The sequence below is a fragment of the Lontra canadensis genome, unplaced genomic scaffold, assembly GCF_010015895.1.
Source record: "Lontra canadensis isolate GAN:19392208 unplaced genomic scaffold, GSC_riverotter_1.0 scaffold105, whole genome shotgun sequence".
NCBI lineage: Eukaryota > Metazoa > Chordata > Mammalia > Carnivora > Mustelidae > Lontra > Lontra canadensis.
In genome coordinates, this window is record NW_022631099.1 from 169,616 (window position 1) to 191,036 (window position 21,421).

General features: G+C 58.4%; 1 protein-coding gene across 1 annotated transcript in view; it reads left to right on the forward strand.

Moving 5' to 3' along the window:
- Positions 1-21,421, forward strand: part of SULF2 (sulfatase 2) — a 111,033-nt gene that overhangs the window by 86,234 nt on the left and 3,378 nt on the right. Inside the window, exons 6-16 of the mRNA XM_032838695.1 lie at positions 2,794-2,944; positions 4,595-4,770; positions 8,129-8,257; positions 9,532-9,588; positions 10,088-10,217; positions 11,850-12,042; positions 18,957-19,185; positions 19,315-19,411; positions 19,761-19,855; positions 20,697-20,756; positions 21,167-21,336. Coding sequence (XP_032694586.1) covers positions 2,794-2,944; positions 4,595-4,770; positions 8,129-8,257; positions 9,532-9,588; positions 10,088-10,217; positions 11,850-12,042; positions 18,957-19,185; positions 19,315-19,411; positions 19,761-19,855; positions 20,697-20,756; positions 21,167-21,336 — 1,487 coding nt within the window. The remainder of the gene's footprint in view (positions 1-2,793; positions 2,945-4,594; positions 4,771-8,128; positions 8,258-9,531; positions 9,589-10,087; positions 10,218-11,849; positions 12,043-18,956; positions 19,186-19,314; positions 19,412-19,760; positions 19,856-20,696; positions 20,757-21,166; positions 21,337-21,421) is intronic.

Below are 21,421 nucleotides of genomic sequence, written 5' to 3' on the forward strand. Positions count from 1 at the left end.
ACCCAAATGCACACACAAACATGAACACCGTACCCATGGACACAGATACCCTCACAGATGCACACATACGCACAGGCACAGATACACAGTCTCAAGGGTACAAACAGATACACAAATACATAAACACAAGCACAGGCACACACAGATTTCATATACCCAGACACACAGGCGTGTAAACACAGATCCACACCCAGACACACACAGACACACACGCAGACAGGTGCACACAGAAGCATACACAGATACCCCAACCCCCACCAGCGCCCAGAGCTCCCTTTGAGGTGTGGCGTCCGATGGTGGGGTCCAGGCCCTGAGGACAGCCAGGAGACGGTGGGTGTTAGGCAGGCTCCTGGGGCACAGTGAGGGGCGGGAGGCGTGTCCTCTCCCCAGCAGAGGGGAGTGGTGCCGCCCTCAGGCCTGTGGCAAACGCACCACGCATTCCTCGGATGCTTGAGGGGGTGAGGCTTTTTGCTCTTTGTTCTGCCAGCAGCTGGGTTCCTGTGAAAATGCGACCTCCTCCCTGGAGGAGCCTGGCCTCCTGCTGGTGACCAGCAAGCTGGCCTGGGCCTCCGGGGGTCCCCAGGCCCTGCGGACTCCCGGCTCTGAGATCCTGAAGAGGGCTCAGAGAAAGGGCTTCAGCAATCCTTCCACTACGGGCCCGACACTCAGCCCTCACTGTTCTCAAGGGCAGACACCAGCCTAATAGAATCTAATAGATTCAGGGATGATTGCTCAAAATTGCATCCTGGAATCCGGCCCCTTGGGCCTCCGGGAACAATTTTCCCATACCGCCGAACAGCTCCAAGGGCGTGTCTACGCAGCCCCTGCCCCCAGCAGCTCCCTTCCAGCTCCTCCGTGGGGGAGGGGGGCTTGTTCCTGGGAATGTTCTACAGGAGGGTCAAGCCCTAAGCCGGCCCACAGGAGAGCCAGGCCTTGCCCTTGATCAAAAGAGCCGGCATGTGGGGGGGGCTGGATTTAGCGGTGGGGGACTAGCCAGGCACTCGAAGCAAAGTCCAGAAGAAATCTGCAAGCTTGTGACTCACCCGCACGCTACCCGGCAGCGGTCTCCATCACTGTCAGCGGCGTCATGCGCTCTCCCCAAGCCCCCTGAGGCTCTGACACCCCAGGGCTGCGGACTGTCCTGGTGGGGCAGGTGAAGCACTAGGAGCTTTCTGCCCTGTCTGCAAGGCCCACTCGCCTGCCCTCGCTCCCCGCTCGCCACCCCTTGTCCCCTTCTTACCACCCCTTGTCCCTTTCTTAGCCGTTTTGAAAAGCCTTTGTCTTCAGTGGAAATGCAACCTTTATTTTCAGCTCTGACTGGGGAGGGGATCAGATCTGAGGGGCGCCAGACCAGCGCAACGGATGCCACATTCTGTGGGGTGAAGAGGGCACTTCCCATCAGCAGTGCCCCCCACCCGGGATACTCCGCACGTTGGTGGGGTGTGCCCGGGGCTCAGAGCCCGGGGCCTGGGGTGAGCTGAGGCAGCCAGAGGTGCTCCTGCTTTGGGACGGAGCCCTAGATGACTAGAGTCACCTGGAAAGTGCCAAAGCCATGAACCACATTGACCTCTTTTGGCCACGGAGGGCCTTGGCCAAAGTCACGGCCGAGCCCGGACGGACAGGAGGGTGTCAGGGAGGCGATTATATTACGGAGGCAGTGGGCAACCATCGACCAGAGCGGCTCCTGGAGTTCCAAGCCCAGCTCTGCCTCTGGCAAGTTAGTCCCCTTGCCAGGCCTCCGTGTGGTCACTGGGGCAGGAAACGGGCACCTGCTCCAGGGGCGGTGAGTGGCGAGGAGAGGGTCGGAGGTGAACCCTCCGAGCTGTGCCCCGTACGCGGAATGTGGGAGGTGGTCTGTAGACCCCAGAGGTTGTGGTGATTTGTTCAGTATGACGGGTCATCACAGCGGACCCCGTGACAGAAGTGACCCCCCGCCTACCCTGGCTGCACCACCTGCCTTTGAGACTGTGGGCAGGTCCCCCCAAGCTTCTCTGACCCTCTGTTTCCTCTTCAGTAACTGGGAGATGAGATGAGAACAAACGGGAAGAGGAATCGTGACAAACGTACTCTCGGGCGCCGTCCTCATGTTTTGGGTCCTACATCCATGACTACTGTTGACTTGATTTTTTAGATTTTTTTTTTAAGTGATCTATTGCAAAAGGAAGCTCTGTGGTTGTGTCTTCACCACAGTAACCGTCCCTTGCCCAAGGCAACTAAAGGATCACGGCTAGGCTAAGGAATTCGAGTGGGGCGCCCGTGCCTGCTGGAGGCTCTGGGCCTGACCCTCTCCCCATCTTAAGAAAGAGCAGAGCAAACTGCCGGAAGGTGTTAGGAGTGTCACACCGGACTGAGACTGGGGCCTGACGCATCGGGCAGGCTAGCAGAGTTGTGCCGGGAAGGACTGATGTTCTCACTGTGCGGCTCCGGGTCACTTAAGGCTGGGTGACCCCTGGTCCCCCCACATGCACACCCTGCGCTGGGGAAACACTGGTGTAAGCCTTAGTAGAGCCCCTGATGCGTCACCGCGGCTTCCCCAGATGGGCGCTCACGCCGTGCAGGAGGCTGTCACCCTGAGGCGTGGGGGGCTGGGGACCTGCAGGGCTGGGGGGCTGGGGACTTGGGGGCTAGGAGACTGTGGATTTGGGGAGCTAGAGGGCTGGAGACCTGCAGGGCTGGGGACTTAGGGGGCTGGAGACCTGGGAAGCTCAGGGACTGCAGATTTGGGGAGCGGGGAGCCTGAGGGTTCGGGGCAGCCCCACACCCGGCCTGACCCGGGTGTGTGTTTGCCCGCAGCACGCCGAGCTACAACTACGCGCCCAACCCCGACAAGCACTGGATCATGCGTTACACGGGGCCCATGAAGCCCATCCACATGGAGTTCACCAACATGCTGCAGCGGAAGCGTCTGCAGACCCTCATGTCCGTGGACGACTCCATGGAGACGGTAGGCCGCCCCAAGCTCGCCGCCCTCCCCGCCCTCACCCCTGTCCCGAGCGCCCCCAGCTGCAGAGGAAGGGAAATGGAGGCAGAATGAGCCCACAGAGTGACAGCCCTGGGGAAGTGGCCGTGAGCGGTCCCAGCAAAGCCTCTGCCTTCGTGGCACGGACGAGCTCGGCCGGTTCCATTTGGTACATTTGCGGCAGCTTTACTGAGACAGAATCCACGTGCTGTATTGTTCCTCAAGTGCAGAGCCCGGTGGTTTGACTGTGTCGCAGACTGTGTCACCGGCACAGTCAACTTCAGACACGCTCATTACCCCACACGGGAGCCCCGCGGCCCTCAGCCATCACCCCCGGACTGCCTCACCCCGGGTCCTCAGGCAGCCGCTAACCTGCTTCGTGTCTCTGCAGACTCGCGTCTTCTGGACGCTTCCTAGAAGTGGGATCCCATGACATGTGATCTTTCGTGTCTGGCTGCCTTCACTCAGCCTCACCTTTCCAAGATTCATCCATGCGCTAGCTCACATCTTTGTTTTTATGGCTGAATAGTAGTCCATCGTATGGATATACAATTTTTTTAAAATTTTATTTATTTATTTGTGATAGAACGGGAGTAAGAGAAAGAGAGAGCACAAGGACGGGGAGCAGCAGGCAGAGGGAGAAGCAGACTCCCTGCCGAGCAGGGAACCCGATGCGGGGCTCCATCCCAGGACTCTGGGATCCTGACCTGAGCCGAAAGCAGGCACTTAACCACTGAGTCACCCAGGCGCCCCTTACATTTTTTATGTATCCACAGTATCTGCACCCAGGGTAGAGCCCAATACGGGCTTGAACTCATTACCCCGAGATCAGGAGTTGGACACTTAACCCACCAGTCACTCTGTGGCTATACAGCTATTTAAAATCCATGGGGCCCCTGGGTGGCTCAGTCGATTAAGTGTCTGCCTTTGGCTCAGGTCCTGATCTCCCAGTCCTGGGATCGAGACCCGCAGCAGGCTCCTTGCTCAGCAGAGAGACTGCTTATCTCCCTCGCCCGCCTTTCCCCACCCCTCATTCTCTCTCCCTCAAATAAAATCTAAATAAATAAATATATCATATTCATTCATTCATTCATTTTAAATCCATGCAGTTTAAAATTCTGTATCACGGCTGCACTAGCCACGTGCAGGCGCCCAGTAGCCACATGTGACTGGCAGCCGCCATCTCGGATGGCACAGGCACCACCCCCCAGCACCATGGAAGGTTCTGCGGGACAGCACTGTTGTAGATCGCCAACACCTGCCCCAGGCCACAGTCCGCCTTCATCCCCTCATTCATTCATTCATTCATCCTGCCAGCAGCATTGGCGGAGTGCCAGTGCCGTGGGAATGCAGCAGAGAACATGGTGACAGATGCTCCTGCCCACGTGGAGCCCCCCATTCTAATCCGGGGGCCGGGGAAGCCCCACTCACACCAAAGAGATAAAGGGGAGCTACACTGCCAAGAAGGGGTGCGGGACGCGACAGCAGGCGGAGAGGCTACAGTCATTCCAGTTACAAACGCGTCAGTCCCCACAGCGAGGTGCCGCAAACTCCCGAAGCCGAGGAGGGTGGGGCCCCAGGGCGCTCGGTGCCCTCAGCCCTGCCCTGCGCCCTCACCGCCTCACCGCCTTTCAGCTCTACAACATGCTGGTGGAGACGGGCGAGCTGGACAACACCTACATCGTGTACACCGCCGACCACGGCTACCACATCGGCCAGTTTGGCCTGGTGAAGGGCAAGTCCATGCCGTACGAGTTCGACATCAGGGTCCCGTTCTACGTGCGGGGCCCCAACGTGGAGGCCGGCTCGCTGTAAGTGCCTCACCCACCCCCTACCCAGGGCCCTGCCTTCCCAGGGAGGCCTCCGGGCTCCACCAGCCCCCAGAAGGCTGAGAAGCAGGTGGCTCCAGCATGTGGCCCCAAGCCACTCCCTTGGGCGACACGTGACGTGGGCAGGTGAGCCTTGGTGCCAAGTGAAACACTGATTATGTCACCTGGGTGGGTTCTGACACATTTTATAGCCGTCCGCTGGGGAAGGAGAGACCGGGGGCCGTTAGCACCTGTAAAAACAGACTGTGTGTGCTGGGGCGGCGTGCCAGCGAGCCGGGAGCTGGCCTGTGTGTGCGTCGCCGCCAGCGTGTGGAAAGGCCTCCTTGATTTCTGTCTGGCCCGGGGGATCCGTGGGGCGGCTGCCAGGGAGGAACCCTGCCGCCTCAGTGCGGGGTTGTCTGCCGTGGTCAGCTGGGGCAGCTCAGGCTACGGCACAGAGGGAAATAGTCTCCCTTCCATCCAACGTCTGGGACCCTGCCAGCCCTCAGCCAGCATTCTCCTTGGGCTAAGCGTGAGCTGCCATATTGTGGCAGCAGAAATGCCACATCTCGGGCAGGGGTAGGGTAGAAAGGCAAGTGATGGTAGCAGCGGCTTCCTCAGATCAACTGCACATTACAGAGACCAACTCAAATGGCTTTTTGAAATGCAGATAAATTGCTTTTAAGACACTTACTTGACCTGACTTGCATCCCTTGGAAAGAATGCTTGGTGACAATTCCAGAAGGTGGGTTGTGTGGGTTCAAGGCTGGGCTGATTGCTCTCTGCCTGCCGATCTCAACAAATCCTTCCCCACCCTCGGATCTCCGGGTCCCCATGTAAGGAGAGCGGTGATAATAGGTATACTTGTCTAGCTCCTCAGCCTGGGTCTAAGCCCTTTACAGCCACCACGTAAGCCATGAGGGCATCCCAACAACCCTGTCGCTAACACAGATGCCACCATGACCCTGCTGGTTGGGGCACAGAGAGGTAAGCCTGCCTGAGGCCATGTGGTATGTCAGGGAAGGAGCTGGGATTTTAAGCTAGGCGGCCTCTACTCCTGCCGCTCAGAACCCTTGAGCCACCACTGTAAATCAAAGGAGTGTGACTCACTAAAGACTGCACAGGCATTGACATCATCGGTTTGATCAGCCTCAGAGTCTCCGATCTGGTCCATAGGACCCAAAACCATACCGCACATGGACAAGAGAAAGAAAGTGCTAATGTCAGGCTTGGGGCTCAAGGCTAGGGTTCCTTTGGTTGCAAACATAAGGCCCCCTTCCCCCCCCCCAAAAAAAAAAAGATAAAAGGAACATAGGAACTAAAGTAACTGGAAAGTCCAAGGCCACTTTGGCTTCAGGCATGGCTGGATCCAGCAGTCTCACAATAACATCAGGAAGCTTCCATTTTCCATCTCTCAGCCCAGCTTCCTCTGAATCATCTTCATTCTCAGGCAGGCTTTTCTCTCTGGTGGTAGACTCACCTTGACTTGCAGCCATCCAGTTTAGGAAACCAGACAGTGGTTCGGACAGAAGCCTCGAGGCCGACTGTCACCAGCCTGACTTGGGTCATGTGTCCATCCATCCCTGAACCAATCACAGTAGCCAGTGATAGAAGGTGATAGAAGACCTTGAGTGAGAGACCTAATCCATGAGGCAGTGGAATCTGAGTGGGGCAGGGCTCTGTTCCCACCAAGCAGGGTGTGGAGGCTGGGTGGGAAAAGCAATCTTGTCCATCCCACCTATTCCGGGGGAGCAGGGCTGCTGGACGCCCGCAAGCCAACTCAGCTGCTGGTTGCCAACATTCCACTTGGCGTCTGCTCCAGCTCCCTCCGCCAGACAGATTACATTGTCATGCCTTCAAGCCCATCCACAATGCAGCCTTACCCCCTGTACCCCTCCCAGCATGCCTGGCTACCTGTCCCGTGTTCTCAAGGTGCTGGGCTGTGGAGAAGGCGGCGGGGGAAGGGGTGGTCAAAGACAACTGAAACGCTAGGACCCAGGCCCTGCCCCTCAGCCCAGGGCATGGCGTCGGGGACTCCAAGCTGCCTTGATGGAGAGGGTTTCTGTGTGTCCATCATGCATTCAGCAGGGGCCGACCCCCACACTGGGCACTTCCCTTGAGCCCCTTACCACCACACTGGGGACACCACCAGGCAGAAATAGGAGACAAGAGACGTGACAGGCATCTGGTAGAGATAAATAACAAAAGTCACTAAGCTAGCACTTATTGAGCACCTACTGTATATTCTAAGCATAAAAGTACTAGACGAGAGCATCTGCCTTGCAGCTGGAGTCTAAATGGGCGTGCATGGTAAACCAGAGCTAGCACTGCAATATGTAGTAAATGGGGGCGATGAGGCCTCAGGGCAGGGGCAGGAGCACGAGGAGGGGGGTCCACAGGAAGGGCCTCGTGATAGCAATCTGTGCTGCATCACAAGTTGTTGCAAACTGGGGCCCAGCTTAGCCTGGCCCTCTGCTTCTGCTGCACGCAGGACTCGGCAGGACTGGGGAGACTTCCCCGCTCCCAGGGTTGTTCAGGTGCAAGCAGGGGACCTGAAGTCACACAACCTGCTTCCCAGAATAGTCACCACCCATCTTCACCGGCGGTGGTGACCTAGGGCAGCTCGGTCCTTCTCCCCAACCAGGGGAGAAAGTAGACAAAGGGATAGCTGGCGAGACAAAGCATAGCCACCGTGTGACGCCATCGCCTTCCCCAGATCCTGCTGGCTTGGCCCACCCTTGGGGGTAGGGGACCTCACAGAGGTGTGCACACTGGAGAGCAGGGATCAAGGGGCCCTGGGCGTCCTTGGTAATTGTTGAGCAGAGAACTCAGGGGGCGGGGGAGAGTGCTGCTCTGGCATCGAGAAAGAACATTCCAGCAGAGGGAAGAGCAAGGGCAAAGGCCCTGAGGCCAGACACCGGCCTGGCCAAGAACAGCCAGGGGCCAGCATTTGCATCAGAGGTTCAGAGACAGATGTAGGAGCCGGTCCAGGGTTGAGAGTGGATTTTAAAGGGCGGGGGGGGGGGTGTCCTGTGATCAGACAGTGGGAGGCAGGGAGGGCATCCCTAGTGGAAGCAGCAGCTAAGTAGAGGCCCGTAAATCCCGGTGCCCTGTGGTATGTGTGGGGTGCATAGCAGGTGAGGGGTGGGGAGGGCCGTGGGCTCAGCTGAAGGGGGTGGTGTGGGTGCTGCCAAAGGGAGCCTTGAGGGCTGGGATGCAGGAGAGGGACAAGATCACAGCTTCTCTACATTCCGGGCGTGAGCCCCTGGCGACCTTCCTCCCTCCAGCTGCCCTTTCTCCCCAGCAAGGCTGGGGCACCCCTGCCCGGGTGGCCAAGTCCTCCTCTCCCCACCTCCCTCAGGAATCCCCACATCGTCCTCAACATTGACCTGGCCCCCACCATCCTGGACATTGCCGGTCTGGACATCCCCTCGGACATGGATGGGAAGTCCATCCTCAAGCTGCTGGATACGGAGCGGCCAGCGAATCGGTGAGCAGGGGAGCAGGGGAGCAGGCCGGTGCTGGGGGCGAAGGGTTGCCAGGCTCCCCAAACTGCGTGAACTCATGGCCACATGGTGTGTGTCTGGGAGGGGGTGTGTCTCCAAGAGTCTAGAGCTGGGGCTCTAGGGTCCCTGATCCCGACTCCTTCCCTGCCGTGGGAAAGAAGGAAGTTCTGGCTCTAAGTCCATCCTCCCATCTGGACTGTCGCTGAGGTGACCAGTTGAGGACCCTCTCTGTGCTAAAACTGTGTAAAACTGCAAATAATCACAACCGCAGCAGCGAGCGCTCATTAAGCACTTCCTTCTTCTGAGTACTCCGCAGAGGACTTCCCATGTTGATCATCACGGTGACCCCATCGGGGAGGCACTACAGGATCCCCTCTTACCAGGGTGAATCTGAATCCCAGGGAGGTCGAGCACCTTGCTGGGCGTCTCTCAGCAAGTGTGGAGCTGACTCCTCGGTGTTCAGAGTCTAGGCTCGGGGCTGCACTCCCAGTCACCGTGCTCTCAGGCTTTGATGCCAGCTGGTGTGATGGGCCCATATTCCTGGGTGTCCTGGAAGCAGAAAGGGGAGTGGTGACATGAACAAAAACTAGGCAGGTAGGAAGGTGAGCGGAGTCTGGTGGGGACAGGCATGGCAGCGGCAACATCTGGCGGCCAGCACGGGGACTGCCCACCGGGTTCACCGCCCCAAAGTGCTGACTGTTGGGAGCTCCTGCTTGCCCTTCCTGCAGCTCCCAGGTCCCCCCTATAGGGGGACCACCTCCAGGGAGCCTACTCCCTTTGACTATGAGGTTTCCGGAGCTGTACCACTGTAAAATGGCATATTTGGTGCAGCAAAGGAGCTGGGTTGGGAGCCTGGGAGCCGGGTGGAGGATGGAAGCTTCCTCTGGCTGCCCGAGCTCCTATCTGGGAAACAGCAGTCAAGTGAAACTGTATGAAATGCACACTCAGATTACACAAGTCCAACTGCATAGGATCAAAGAAGAAAATCCCTCCAAAACCTTTGACCCAGGCCATTTCCACCCCGTGGGCTTTCCAACCCCCGTCTCTGGGGAAGGTACAGCTCTGCTCCGTGAGGTGGGAGCACCCAAGCCTTCCCGGCACCCCACTGGGCCCACTCCCCCCCACACCAGCTGCCCCCTGGAGCCCTGGGTCTGTGCTGATTATGAACCAAGGTACCATACCTGCCTCTTAGAGAATGGCGGGGGGATGCGTGAGGCCCCCACATTGATGAGACGTTAGAAATGTGCTGCTTTTCCAGGTTTCACTTGAAAAAGAAGATGAGGGTCTGGCGGGACTCCTTCCTGGTGGAGAGAGGGTGAGTGCCAGGTGCGGGAGGGGGGCCCCCCACTTGCCCACCCTAGGAAGCTCCAGGCAGCCTTGCCTGTACCCGTGGTGCTGACGATCTCACTGGTGGGAACAGGAGGGAAACAGCCGCTGAGGTCCCTCCCAGCAGGGACTCGCTTGGATTTGTGTCCACAGCCTCCCCGCCGCCCCCCGCACGAAGCCCGCTCGCTGTTCCCATGGCTGACAGAGAACTTGTGCCTGGAGACCACATGTCCCTTCAGACATGTTTTCCTGCCTACACAATGTCTTAAATGTTTCCTAATTTATTGCCAACTCATGTAGTTTGGGAGATTTCTCATAAAATTCCCATTTCCTAAGCCTCTTAACAATCAGAGGATGTGGCCGGTGAGACCCAGGTCCTCCGGTGACAGTGCCCGGGGCCACACAGGGCTGCTACATAGTAGGGGGAGGGGAGGGGCCCTCCTCCAGAGCCTGGAGGACAGCAGCCTGTCCCCCTTCCCGCCCCACAGCAAACTGCTGCACAAGAGGGACAACGACAAGGTGGACGCTCAGGAGGAAAACTTCCTCCCCAAATACCGGCGGGTGAAGGACCTGTGCCAGCGCGCGGAGTACCAGACGGCCTGCGAGCAGCTGGGACAGGTGAGGAAGTGTGGCCGCTGCCCGGCGGCCTCCTGTCCTCCCTCCCCTCCCCGGGCTGTCCCCTCCCCGGGGCTGCCCCTCGGCCTGGCAGTCTGCAGACCCAGCCGGCCGGGGACCTCCGAGGTGTGGGGTTTTGCTGAGTGGGGCACACCGGGTGACACCGGGCGCGGCTCAGAAAGGGACTCCTTCCTCAGCTCCCTTTTCAATCATGATCCCATCAGAGAAGCGCCCCGGGGGTGGGGGGGGCGCGTGGGGCTTCAGCCCCTCGGTAGCCCCCCCACAACCCCCTTCCCTGGGAGGTGGCAGCCCCCGTGCGGTGTTCGCAGCCTCAGATACCCTGTTAGTTCCATTGAATTCACTTTAAGGAGCCTCTTCGTGCTGGCTTTGCAGTCAGAGGAGAAATAGGAAGCTGCCTTTTTAAATAAAAAAGGGTTTTAAAAAGTGAGCTGATTTCGAGAGAAGTGTTAAGAAAATTACAGCCACGTAGTATTTGGAGAGAGCAGGTAGAGTCTGCCTTGGCTTCTCTGACGTGGGCTCTGGGGAGGGGGTGCGGGGAGGGCAGGGCAGGGCCAAAGAGCCAGGAAAGCAGGCAGGGGGGGCCTTGTCCAAGGGGTGCCCGCCGGCGTCCCCCGGGGCAACTCGGGCCTTACCCCTAAGTGCGAGTAAAGCCAGGTCTTCCTGTCCCGCTTCTCACTACGAGCCCCTGGCTTCCCAGGCCCAGGCGCGGGATGGATGGGTTTCTTGCGGGTTCCCTGCGAGCAGCTCCGTTCCTATTACCAGATTCAGCCTTAGGACCGGCCCATCCGTGGGGCCGGGTCCCCACCCCCATTTGTTCTTAAGCCCCCAGTCCCCAGACCATAAGACCCCCTCCCCACGCGTGGAGGACTCCATGTGGGGGAAGAAGCAGTCTGCGCCTGTGGACAAGAGCTTCGGGTTACACTGCTCCCTTCCTTGCAGAGCACGGTTCCGGCCCTGGAGCCATGTCCCTGAATGTCCCCAACAGAAAGCCCTGCCCTCCTGGGGCTGATGCTGGGGCGATCGGATCGGGGGAGTGGTGCTGATTTCAGTTCCGAGCTACTGAGAGTGAGCTGCTGGGCCAGGGGCCTTTGTCCCCCTAGCTTGTTCAGATTCCCCCGTTGGCACCTTTCTCCCCGCCCAGGGTGGGGGTCAGGCAGGCCCCAGGGCAGTCCAGGGGCAGGCATCAGCATCCCCAAAACATTATCAGAGTTTGTTCCACTCCCCAAAAGAAAAGAGTCCTAGAGGTAGAGGTCGGGCTGACCCGCTGGGGAGGCATCAGTCTCTAGCGGCCCAGCTACAGCTCTGGGGCCTCCAGGACTCCAGTCCCAGCAGTCACCCAGGGGCAGGACACAGTCGTGGCCCTGCCGACCAAGCCACCCGTCCCCCTCATCTCCCTCATCGCCCCCTGAGGCCATACCCCTCAGGGTATGAGGGGTGCTGTGAGCCCCGCCCCCACCCGCCCTTCTGTGCTCCTCCCACCGCAGACGTGCATCCCTCTGTCCGAGAGCCGGTGTCCAGCCCTTCGAGGGCCAGGAGGAGGAGGGGGCCGGCTCGGGGCGGGATGGGACAGTGAAGGGAGGCCCAGGAGCCTGAGGGCCCGGCTGTGTCTTGCAGAAGTGGCAGTGTGTGGAGGACGCATCCGGGAAGCTGAAGCTGCACAAGTGCAAGGGCCCCGCGCGGCTGGGGGGCGGGGCGCTCTCCAACCTGGTGCCCAAGTACTACGCACCGGGCGGCGAGGCGTGTGCCTGCGACGTCGGCGACTACAAGCTCAGCCTGGCGGGTCGCCGGAAGAAGCTCTTCAAGAAGAGTGAGTGCGGGGGCCTGGGCGGGATGGGGCGGGAGGGGCGTGGTCCTCCGTATCCCCCCAGACGTGTGTCGCTGGCGCCAGGTGATGTTCTGGGAGCGGGGACACAGCCACAGGCCCCAGGCAGCTGTGAAGCGGGAAAAGAATGTGCTAGAGGGAAGAGAATGTGCGAGGGCACCGAGCGCTGCACCCAGCAGCAGCTGAAGAGGCCAAGGAGAGGGGTCGGGTTCCACTGCGCAGGGGCCTCACAAAGCACCCCACGGCCCTTACTCTGAGATGAGAAGCCAATGGACAGTTTTGAGCAGAGGAGCCAAGGTCAGATTGGTGTTTTCAAGGGATCCTCCAGCAGCCACTTGGCTGGACTGTGAGGGGCAGGAGCAGAAGCAGGAGGCCTGTGGGGAGGCCAGCTGGGTGGCCTCCAGGAGACCTGGCGAGAAGCCTTGGTGCTTGGCCCAGGCGGGCACGTGCAAGACGAGGGCGGGCTCTGGAAGGTCCTGGAAGGGTGAACTGTCTGATGGTCGCTCCTCATTATTTGCCGATTGTCTTCCTAGCGGTGATTGACCTGTAGCCCCCAAATCAGTAGTCAAGGTGCTTTCTCGGTCATTCACAGTCCATGCGGAGTGGCAGAAATTTCTGACTCAGGCAACAAGCTAGTTCCCAGCTGAGCTCGGACGAGGCAGCGTCTGTCCTGCCTTCCAGCTTCAGCTCTAGTACTGTGCGCGAGCATCTTTTGTGCTTTTGCCCGGTGAGGTCACTGCTTGGCCTGGTGCTGAGGTGTTCTGTGGTGTCCCCAAGCACAGGAAGGCTGAGATGTACCCCACAGAGGAGACACGTGGGTTAGATAGGCTTCCCACAGGCATGAGACTCCGTGCCATCGGCCAGGAGCTCGGTGTTAAAGGATCCATGATATCGATTAAATGAGGCGTCTTCAAACAGAAACACACAGAGAACAAGTTTCTGTATTGATAGTTGACAAACACGCTGTGACCAGAGGCTCGCAGGAACTGAGCCCCACATTTCCCCTAGGAGCAATGGCACGCTGTCAGCTACCCCAGTGTTCAGGGGACTTTAGAGAACATAATGACCTCAAATAACGAGAATCAGCCATACTTTGGATAAGTGGGGCAGAGCCTCCATCCCAGTGAGGAGCCATCCAAGACGTCACGGCTCGCTCCCCACAGGGGCTGAGGAAGGACAGACAGACAGCCAGCGGACAGGGAAAGCGGACTCAAAGTTCCCTAGATCCGACAGCAAAACTCCTGTCACCCTGGGCAAGTCCTGGCCCCATTCCAAGGTTCAGCCCCACCTGGAAAGAATGCACCTGTGCCTGGAACGTGCTCAGAGACCCCTGGGGGCCAGGCCTCTGTCTCGGTGAGACCCAGTCTGCGGGCCAGAAGCATCCCTCCAGACCCGGGCAGTTCTCCATGCCACCCACGTGTCAGGCCCCCAGACCCAAGGACAACCAAAGCCTAATTAGAGACTTTAGCCCCAGGTGTTTTCGTTCTTAATAGTGGTGAAATAGACGTAACATAAAGTTTACCATTCTAACTACTTTTTTAAATTTTTTAAAAAGATTTTATTTATTCATTTGAGCCACAGAGCGAGAGGAACAAGCAGAAGGTTACAGGGAGGGGGAGAAGCAGCCCAACGTGGGGACTCAATCCCAGGACCCTGAGATCATGACCCAAGCTGAAGGCAGATGCTTAACCGTCTGAGCTACCCAGATGCCCCTAATTTTTTTTTTAAGATTTATTTATTTGAGAGAGAGAGAAAGAGAGCCTGAGCGGGAGGGGCCAAGGGAGAGGGAGAGAGTCTTAAGCAGACTCCTGGCTGACCTCAGAGCCCTGTGTGGGGCCCAGTCCCATCACAACCTGAGCTGAAACCAAGAGCCGGACACCGAACCGACTGCGCCACCCGGGTACCCCTCTAACTATTTCCAAGTGCAAGGTCCGGGGCATTAAGCACCTTCACGTGGTTGCACGGCCATCACCACCATCCATCCCCAGAGCGCTCCTCATCTTGCAAAACTGAAACTCTGTCCCCATTCCCCTCCCTCCCCTGGCCCGGACCACCAGCCTTGTATTGCCGTTTCCGGGCGTCTGAGTGCTGTGCGGACCCGAATAAGTGTGCAGTGCGTGTCCTCGTGGGGCGGGCTTACCTCACTCAGCATGACGTCCTCAAGGGTCATCCATGGTGTTGCCCAGGTCAGAGTTCCCTCCACAGCACCCCGGCTCCTGCTGCCTCCGATAGTGCTTCCGAGTGGGGGGCCCCCCATTATATGGCCTCACGAGCCCATTAGTCACTGTCAAGCTCATCTTCTTTAGCCAGCTCAGAGCCGGGCTTCCAGATTGAATTCCACAGCTGACATCTTGCTTCAGCATACGGCGCAGTGCCTGATCTTTGAATGGCACCAGAAGCTGTGACTCAGTTAAGATCCCCACCCCCCATTAATACTCAGAGGAAAGAAAAAACACCAACATAACCAGGGCCCCAGTGCGCCCAAGCGCTCATGGGAGTTCAGTGTAACCGAGGTCCTGTCTTAGACACACCTCGCGGCAACACAGGGACCAAGGCAGGGGACCCTCCTTAGGACGCACAAGAAAGTCCGGTTACACAGCTGAACTGGGGGCCCAGGCCTCATCCGCTGGCCCCGCGTTCATCCCCCCGCAAGTTCATCCCCACCCCTTTCTGAGTAGCCGGCCCCGAGCAGGGCTTCTCAGCCCCTCCACAGCACCCCCACCCCGCACCCAGGCGACACTTGGCCCTGTGGAGCCATATCTCCTTGTCACAGCCGTGTGATGGGGGCTGCTCCTGGCCTCGGGTGGGAAGGGGCCAGGGGTACTTGCAAACATCCCACAAGGCACAGGACAGTCTCCCACAACAAAGGATTGTTGGGCCCGCAGATGTCACCAATTTGGAGGTTGAGAAGCCCCGGTTCAGAGCCACTCAGACCCCAGCCCGCCATGATCCAGCTGTGGGCACCAGCTGTGGCAGGAGGAAGCCAGGCAGGGCTTGCCAGCCCAGCATGGGGCGACAGGCCCCATCAGTCACCGTTTACTCACTTGGGCTCCCAACAAACCCGCAGCCCGACTGGGCACCAAATGCTGAGGTTCCAAAGTTGAACGAGAGAGACACAGATCGGACCCGTGGGTGATACAAGGTGTAAGCAAGTTAACGGAGTGGGAAGATGCCAGAAGAGGGGACACAGAGGCCCTGGGGGTCCCAGCCCCAGAGAGCGGGCTGCAGGGCCCAGGGTTTTCCAGGCCTGGGGGGTGGATGGGCGCCGCTGGGGACCTCGGACACGGCTGTCCCAGCTGCCGAGTGCCCTCTAACCACAGGGCCGCTGCTTGATACCAGCTTCCAGGGGCTGCAGAAGTTACCAGCTCTGTTCACGTCATCCTGCAAAGAGCCCTGCAGGGCAGGGACCGTCGTGAGGACACAGCTGCTCGCGTCAACCAAATTGTCCGGGGGTCACACGTTTGCTCGGGATTTGCACCCGTGCACTCAGATTCCAGAGTCCACGCTCTCGGCCACGGGGTTATGAGGCCCTTCCATTCCCAGGACGCAGGTTGGCGGGGGCGCCTCTGGGACCCCGGAAACAAAGCCCACAAGGGTGACCAGCAGAGTGAGGAGTGTGGCTTCACATCCAGGCAAAGGTTCACATGGGGCCCGGCAGCCTCATCTGTAAAGGAGCAGAGAGTAAATCTTTGAGGCTTTGCAGGCTGAACAGTCTCTCGACTTCTCCCTTCTGTCACTGGAGCGAGGAAAGGGCCGTGGCCTCGGTAGCTTCCTTACAAAACAGGACAGAGGCCGAGATTCGGCCGTTAGGCTAGGGCTTGGGGACCTCTGGGTGCATGGCTGGGGCGTGGAGGTGGGAAGATCGAAGCCACCGACTCCTGAGCAAGCAAGACAACGGGGGCAGCAGGAACCCGGCGGGTCTACTTCACGGCCCTCGTGGGCACGTCTGAGCCAGCGGTTCACACTGTATCAGGGGCCCAGGGACTGTGGCTTCAGGGGGACTGGACTCAGGAAGGAAAAAGCCAAGGGGAGAGCTGGCCCGAGGTTTTGCTAAGAGCTGCCTCTCCTGGGCCTCGGCCCCTGGGTCCTTTGGCCGGTGTGACTCCAATAGAATGGATCTGGGAACTGAAAGATGCAAACACCTGCCCCAGGAGCAGGGGCATCTAGAGCAGATTCTGCTGCCCAGGGACATTCTGCAACCCCTCCCCCCGCCACCCCCCGGGGAGCCCTATCCGCGAGCCTCTGGCGCCATCTGGTGGCCACTGGGAGCCCAGCAGAAAGGTGGGCCGAGCGGGGCTCTAGGCCCTTCTCCAGAAAGATGCACCAGACCAGCGGGGTTACAGACTTGTTGCACAGCAGGGCCAGACCTGAGTGAAGGGGGCAGAGCTTTAAGACAGAAGGGAGGGCTGGGGACTGTGGCCAACAGGAGAACGGACCACCTGTCTAAAGGAGCAGGGTCAGCCCCTGCCCAGGCGTACTGCGTGGGCCCGTGGACCCAGGGTGGGCAGGTACCTCTTTGGTTCTGTCCTCCGAAGCTGGAAATCTGCTACATGACCACCCATAACCTTTCTCAAATGTTACCAACTCGATCCAAGTTCGTTTTTAATATATAGAAGATCTGCAAGAAATGTGGGCTCTGACTTTAGCCTGCGTGCCCTCGGTTTTCAGTAGCGGACATAGAGCCTGGAAAAAAATGCCTCTGAGCCCTGTCTCCCTGCCCAGCCCCGGAGAGAACATCCAGCTCCGGGCTGGCCAGTCAGACGGAGAAGCTCAGAGACCCTCCTGCAAGCCGCTCCCTTTCCTTTCCGGGAGAATGTGCTACCCAGCTTTGTTCCTTTCCAGTTCAAATTAATGCGGTTTTTTTCGTGACTTTGTTTCTTATTGAGATGTAACTGACATATTAGTCTTGGGGGTGCAACATAGTGACATAATACTTGCAGACTTTGCAAAATGATCCATCACATGCAGTGACAATTCATTTATTGTAAAAATGTTAAAAGGACTCTCTTAGAAACGTTCAAATACACAGTATGGTCCTATCAGCTAGAGTGACCGTCCCATACATGGCATCCCCAGGACTCGGTCATTCTATAACTAGAAGTACCTTTTGAGCCCCTTCACTCATTTTGCCCATTCCTGCCCCCAGAACCTCTGGCAGCCCCCAGTCTGTTCTCTGTATCTATGAGCTCGGGGTGGGGGGGGGATGGCTTGGGGGGAGGGGTGTTTATTTCCACACCTAAGTAAAATCAGGTGGTGTTTTTCTCTGTCTGACTTGTTTCACTTAGCATTATATATCCTCTGGGTCCATCCATGTTGGTCTTTTAGGTTTTGTTTTTTAAGATTTTATTTACGTAGTTATTTAAGAGAGCGAGAGAGAGCGCGCGCGCACGAGCAGGACAAGAAGGACAAACAGACTCCCAGCTGAGCAGGGAGCCCAACCAGGGGATCAATCCCAGGACCCTGAGACCATGACCTGAGCCAAAGGCAGAGGCTTAACCCATTGAGCCACCCAGGCGCCCCAGTTTGTTGTCCCTTTGATGACAGTCATTCTAACAGGTGTGAGGTGGTAGCTCATGGAGGTTTTGCTGCGCGTTTCCCAGATGATGAGCAGTGCCGACCACCTTTTCATATACCTTTTGGCCATCTGGATATCTTCCTTAGAAAAATGTCTATTCAGAGTCTCTGCCCATTTTTAAATCAGATTGTTCGGGTTTATGCTGTTGAGTTGTGTAAGTTTTTATCTCTTTTGGATATTAACCTCGTCCTGATCGGTTTTTTATCATCAATGGGTGCTGAATTTTGTCTGCTTTTCCTGCATCCACTGAGATGATCCCACGATTTTTATCCCTCAAAAATGAGGTTAAACGTGGTATATCACACAGCTTGACTGGCAGACGGCGGGCCATCCTCTCAGCCCTGGAATAAATCCCATTTTATTGTGCTGTTTGATCCTTTTACTGTATTACTGAATTCGGCTTGCTGATACTTTTACTGAGGGGTGTTGCCGTTACATTCATGAGGGAAACTGGCCTATAATCTTCTTTTCTGCTGGTGGCCTTGTCTGGTTTTGATATCAGAGTCATGCTGACCTATGAAATGAGTTTGGAAATGTTGTTTCTTAGAAGATTTTGAGAAGGACTGATATTAATTCTTCTTTAAATGTTTGGTAGAATTCACCAGTGAAACCATCTGGTCCTGGACTTCTATTTACTGGGAAGTTTGTGATTACCGATTTAATCTCCTTATTAATGATTTTATATCCACGTTGCATTTTTTTTGCTTTTTTTTTTTTTTATTGATGTGAAATTCAGGCACCATAAAATTTACTATTTCTGTAATTTTAAAGTCTACAATTCAGAAGTATGTATTACATTCACATTATAGTGCACCTACCACCTCTACTTCCAGAACCTTCCATCACCCCCAAAAGGGAATCCCATCACTGTCTCTCCATCCCATGGCAACCGTGAACTTGTTTTTGGTTTCTTTACCTCCTCTGGACGTTCTGAACAAATAGACCCGTAACAAATAACCCAGCACGGGATCTCTGGTGTCTGGCTGCGTTCACAGAGCCTCGCGAGGTGGACACCCACCCACATGGTAGCGTGCATCATGGCCTCGGTCCTCTGTGGCTGGACATTTCCATCACATGGATGGACCATGGTCCACGCATAGCTCTTTCTGGGGATCATCTCAAGCCACTCTCTCCTTAGCTCTGCGCCTTGCATTTTCCTGATTGAATCACCGTGTGGTTCTTCCCACTGGGGTCCATCCGGGTCCTGCTTCCTGGGTGGGTAGATCTCATGAGCCCTTGAGTCTCGGGACCAGTAGTCCACTGCCCGGAGAGCCCGGCCAGCCCAGCCAGCCCTGCTAACCCAGCTACCTGCCGACACCCACAGAGTACAAGACCAGCTATGCCCGGAACCGCTCCATCCGCTCGGTGGCCATCGAGGAGGACAGCGGGGCGCACCGCACAGGCCTGGATGACACATCCCAGCCCCGCAACCTTAGCAAGCGGCACTGGCCACGGGCCCCTGAGGACCCAGATGACAAGGATGGTGGAGACTTCAGTGGCACTGGAGGCCTTCCGGACTACTCAGCCCCCAACCCCATTAAAGTAACACACCGGTGAGCATCCCGGAGGAGGGCAGGTGTGGAGGGCAGCCGGGGCCTTGTGGGGGGAGCACTCACATCTCGGGCCCCTGGCTGGGCTCCCTCGACCCCTCGGAGGCACATGTGGCCCGTTCTCCCGAGCAGGTGCTACATCCTCGAGAATGACACAGTCCAGTGCGACCTGGATCTGTACAAGTCCCTGCAGGCCTGGAAAGATCACAAGCTGCACATCGACCATGAGGTGAGGGGTTCTGGGCCGGGAGCACCCCCACACACACCCCGAGCTCGGCAGGGCCACCAGCCGTACCAGGAGGGCAGCGAGGCCTCCCTGGAATCCTCGGACATCAGACAGGCCGCTTCCAGGCCGGGGGGTAGGACAATGTGGTTGGGGACTGAGCCTGGGGGAGACGAGGCCTCGGTGGGCTCAGCTGGTCCTCTGGAGCCTGGCCACTTCGCCAGGGGGAACCCAGGGCCCCTCAGCAGCCCTAGATACAGGCAAGGGCCAGGCCCCCTGCCCCCCAGGCTGTCCCTTCTTCCCCATCCCACACCCCCCAGAGTTTCATAGCCTTCTCGCCTGCTCTCTGCCTCAGATCGAAACCCTGCAGAACAAAATTAAGAACCTGCGGGAAGTCCGAGGTCACCTGAAGAAAAAGCGTCCTGAGGAATGTGATTGTCACAAAATCAGGTGAGGAGGCAGCAAGGACCAGCCAGGACACCCCGGAAAGGCCCCTGGTGCTCCTGCGGGACACCGCTGGGGACACAGCCTCTGTGCCGGGACTCCTTTCATTATCTGGACAGCCCTAGCTCCTTGCTCAGGGGGAAACCAGAAACCCTGTAGGAACTCACATGCCCGTTGTCTGTGCTGGGCACAGACCACCGCTCCCCAGGAGCCGGCCCGACATCCCACTTCTGCACCGCGGACGGGGGCAGGCTCTAGCCGTGGGGGTCTGGTTCCCAGGAGGGGAAGGTGCCCTGCTCACTGCCCGTCCAGGAACAGCCCACGTGGCCCAAGGTCCACATCACCAGCTCAGCGAACTGTGGCCCAGGGCTCACTGTCCAGCCAAATTTCTGCGATGCCAGCACCGGGCCATGTCTACGCCGTCCAGCACGGCAGCCAGCAACCCTGCATGGCTCTCATGTTCTTGAAATGTGGCTGGGGTGACGGGGGAACTGAACTTGTAGTTTGATGTAAATGGAAACAGCCACAGGTGGCCCATAGGTCCTGCACCAGACAGCGTGCTCCCTTCTCAGAAGGGGCTGGCCCCGAGCCCGCATGCGGTGGGCAGGGCTCTGGCAGCCCCCCAACCCGGAGGTGCCCGCCCAGCTTCCAGTCCCACTGACTTAACCCCACCCAGGAGCTTCCAGCTCGCCTCCGGGCTGGAGCTGCCTCCCTGGGGATGGTTTCCACCCCAGCGCTGCCCCAGAGAGCGAGCCGGGGGTCCCAGGGAACCGCGGTTTGCACGACCCCCCTCCCCAGGAGCTGCCCCGGAAGCAGCTTGTGAACCGCGGGGCGGGCTCTGTTACAGTTACCACACCCAGCACAAAGGCCGCCTCAAGCACAAGGGCTCCAGTCTGCACCCTTTCAGGTAAGGGCAGTTGAAGGCTCAGGGGACCTAAGGCAAACAGGAGAAGGAAAGGGGTCCGGGCCCTTCCCTGGGAGGTAGGCCTTGAAAGGGTGGGACTCTCTGAGCGGCTCTCCGGCGCCCCCCCGTGGCTGGAGGGGTTGCTGCCGCCCCACCAAGCAGGGCGGGGCTGAGTCTGGCCGCCTGGGGGTGCCGGCTGCAGGGGCAAGAGACTGGGCCTGTCCCCCCGCCGCCCCCGCCCCCGTGTCAGACCAGCCGCGGGTCTTGGCCAGCGGTCCTTCGCCTGGGGGAGCCCCTGTGGCAGGGCGCCCGGCGCCAGGCAGGAAGAGCGGAGGTTCAGGGGCCCGGACCCCGAGGAGGCTGCAGGTGGGGACCGGGGGAGGTGTGAGGGGTGTGGCCGTGTGTGCCCCTAGGAAGGGCCTGCAGGAGAAGGACAAGGTGTGGCTGCTGCGGGAGCAGAAGCGGAAGAAGAAACTTCGCAAGCTGCTCAAGCGCCTGCAGAACAACGACACGTGCAGCATGCCGGGCCTCACGTGCTTCACCCACGACAACCAGCACTGGCAGACAGCGCCGCTCTGGACACGTGAGCAAGCGGGCAGGCGCGGGCAGGAGGGCTGCTCCGGGGCTGCACGGGGAGCCCTCCCACCGCCACTGGGCCCCTAGCTCAG